Consider the following 2813-nt stretch of genomic DNA (forward strand, 5'->3'; position numbering starts at 1 on the left):
ACTCATCTATTTAATCTTTCTTAGTCGAACCTTCCTCATTATAGTTGATTTTCTTATCATTTTCTGTTTTTCGACAGTAGTGGCACTCTGTTTTAGTTTTGTTTAAGTAGTTAAAATCACCAATACCCATTTGAATGTTACAAAAAAAAAAAACTCACTTAATTTACGGCAATAAAATTAACCAAAAAGATAGATTCTCTGTGGAATCGATAATCTACTTATTACTTACTAGTTGTGATAGTGTATACTTACACTTATTCTTGTGAATTTTACATCATTTTATTATATACATCTACAAGCGATCACTCAGGGTAATAATGGGAAAACATATCGATTACGAGGATGACTGATCATTGATTTAGGATGCTCAAACCACATGACTGAAGATATCCAAAAAGGAGATAGAAGATGAATAGGATGCAGAGGTAATGTGTCATAGAAGAAAATATCGATTACGAGGATGACTCCTAACATGGAATAATATCATACCATTTTGGAGAGTCTGATTCCAAACATGGTATCAAAGCGAGGTTGGTGTAAGGTGTCTGATCTCTTCAAATTCTTAATATGCTATGTGGTTGCAGCTCTGTTTGATCTTCTATATCAAAAATGATTTCTTGAGATTATTAGTGAGTGGGCTTTTTTGTGTGATGAGTAGTCTGTGATTGCAAGTTTTGTGTCGAAAAAACTTGTTTGATATTATTGAAATATAGCCAACACAATGGGTGAGTTTCTTTGTGTCGTGAGTAGACTGCAAGTTTTGTGTCGAAAAAACTTGTTTGTATTAGTGTGATATAACCAATACGATGGGTGATTTCCAAATCGCTGGAGGAATCAAGAAACTCAACATCAGTAACTACAACACTTGGGCAACATGCATGATGTCCTATTTATAAAGACAAGACTTTTGGGAGATCGTTAGCAAGAGTGAAATTGCGCCGCTAGAGGAGATTCTGACGGTGCCTTGCGCAAATGGAGACCACAGTCGGAGAAGAAATGGGAGGAATCACTTTAGAGAGTGATAGAGGGTGAAGAAGCACTTTACACAAGTGAAAGTCGGAAGAACAATAAGTCATCTACCTAACGTGGATATAAAAATGGTGACAAAGGAAAAAAAACCATCAAGAAACTTCATAACCTAGGAGATATTAGAAGAATGAATAACTCTCACGTGAAGAGAATTGGAGGTATTTGCTACCCTCGCTGGAAAAATGGCCACATGTCCAGGGATTGTTGGTCTAAAAAGGAGATGGAGGATGAATGGGATGCAGAGGCAATATGTGTCATAGGAGAAGACGAACTAGAGCTCAGGGTAATAATGGGAAAGCATATCGATTACGAGGTGACTGATCATTGATTCAGGATGCTCAAACCACATGACTGAAGATATCCAAAAAGGAGATTTCAGATGAATGGGATGCAAAGATAATGTGTCATAGAAGAAGAAGCTAGCGCTCATGGGAGAACATATTGATTATAGGATGACTGGATCATTGATTTAAAATGCTGATTCAGAATGCTCAAATCACATGACTGGCGATGGTACAATGGATGGAGTGAGAGCTCATACATTTTAAGATTATTGAAGGAAGATTAAATAAGATGGATTTTATTCATTCAATAGCATTGAACATCATTTATTAGTGATTTATTTGATTGAAATGATTGTAGAAATAATTTAGACATATATATGGTTTGTGGATGATTATGGGCAGAAGGTAACTTCATAGTTGGGTTCAGCGCTGCATGTGAAAGTGCTGTTTTCATCGTCATAAGCATAGCTATAAGCCTGGGGGCATTGGGACTCGAAGATCTTGGCAGAGTCGCTTGGTTGACATACTTTTGGGTCGTTAAATTCGGCAGTGCAACAATCCTTTGGGAGGTTAGATGCGAGGCATGAGCTCTTACACCCAATCACGATCCCATCAGCCGTCCTGACTTGCAAATGTAACGGGCAAACTCCATTGACATCTGCAGAGCATTTGGGGGACACACACTGTCCTGTTCCACCATTTGTAGTTATGGACATGGGTAAGTTGAAGCCATCCACAAGGCTGATATCATAGAAATCTAAGCCTCCGTTGGGTGCCAATGTGAATTCAGCTAACGTAGCTGGTGGAATTCCTCCCGCGCCATTGCAATCTCTAGAGCCAGAGGCACAATCTCCCGTTTCACAAGAAAACCTTGAAGAGTCATCTGTGAAGCAGCGGGTTCGAGCCCAAATCCTACCAGTCCATGGTGTAGGGACATTGAGAGTTTGGGACTCTGTTGAAGCTAATTGAAATCCAGTCATGGCGAGTTGGGGTTGTCCACTACCGCTTGTTAATGTGGCTGGCCATATGGTGTGTCCACAATTATTCTTAACAACAATGGTAGCTGCATGGGCTGTTTAACAACACCATAATCAGACACAAGGGTATTATTTTGAAGAACACACAACAAAAATGGGTTATGTATACTTACCGGAGGCCAACAGCATAGCAAGAGTGAAGAGGGTTGGTTGGATGAATGCCATTTCAAGAACCTTCTTCGATTGCTAAGTAATATGGTGAGTCGTGTTGAAAATGGGATATGGGTACCTTCCTATTTATACTAAAAGTGGATGAATTTGGCCAAGTCAAATTGTATATTCAATTGTGTATTTATGCATACTTTTGTAATATACATTCAAACCCATGTCTGCCCGAAATGTATAATTATGGATAACTATAAATTCATAATAGCTGCCCCAATTGCAATTTGTATAATACCCAAATTCATATCATTCATTTCAAACTAAATTTCTTCCCACAATACTCATTCCTTCATTCTCC

General features: G+C 38.5%; 1 protein-coding gene across 1 annotated transcript; it reads right to left on the bottom strand.

Moving 5' to 3' along the window:
- Nucleotides 1–1589: 1589 nt before the first annotated feature.
- On the bottom strand, nucleotides 1590–2550 carry LOC111776290 (thaumatin-like protein 1b). Its single transcript, XM_023655705.2, has 2 exons — nucleotides 2464–2550; nucleotides 1590–2385 (listed from the first exon to the last, which is right to left on the bottom strand). Exons 1-2 carry the CDS (start codon nucleotides 2513–2515, stop codon nucleotides 1706–1708), a joined length of 732 nt encoding a protein of 243 aa, XP_023511473.2. The 5' UTR covers nucleotides 2516–2550; the 3' UTR covers nucleotides 1590–1705.
- Nucleotides 2551–2813: the final 263 nt, after the last annotated feature.

The sequence above is a fragment of the Cucurbita pepo genome, chromosome 15 (assembly GCF_057944985.1).
Source record: "Cucurbita pepo subsp. pepo isolate OVF chromosome 15, ASM5794498v1, whole genome shotgun sequence".
Lineage (NCBI taxonomy): Eukaryota > Viridiplantae > Streptophyta > Magnoliopsida > Cucurbitales > Cucurbitaceae > Cucurbita > Cucurbita pepo.

Excerpts from the sequence above, each read along its gene's own strand:
- LOC111776290 (XM_023655705.2), bottom strand. The coding sequence starts at position 2,515 with ATGGCATTCATCCAACCAACCCTCTTCACTCTTGCTATGCTGTTGGCC. Across the intron at positions 2,386-2,463 it reads TGCTATGCTGTTGGCCTCCG|CCCATGCAGCTACCATTGTT; the intron begins GTAAGTATACAT and ends GTTGTTAAACAG.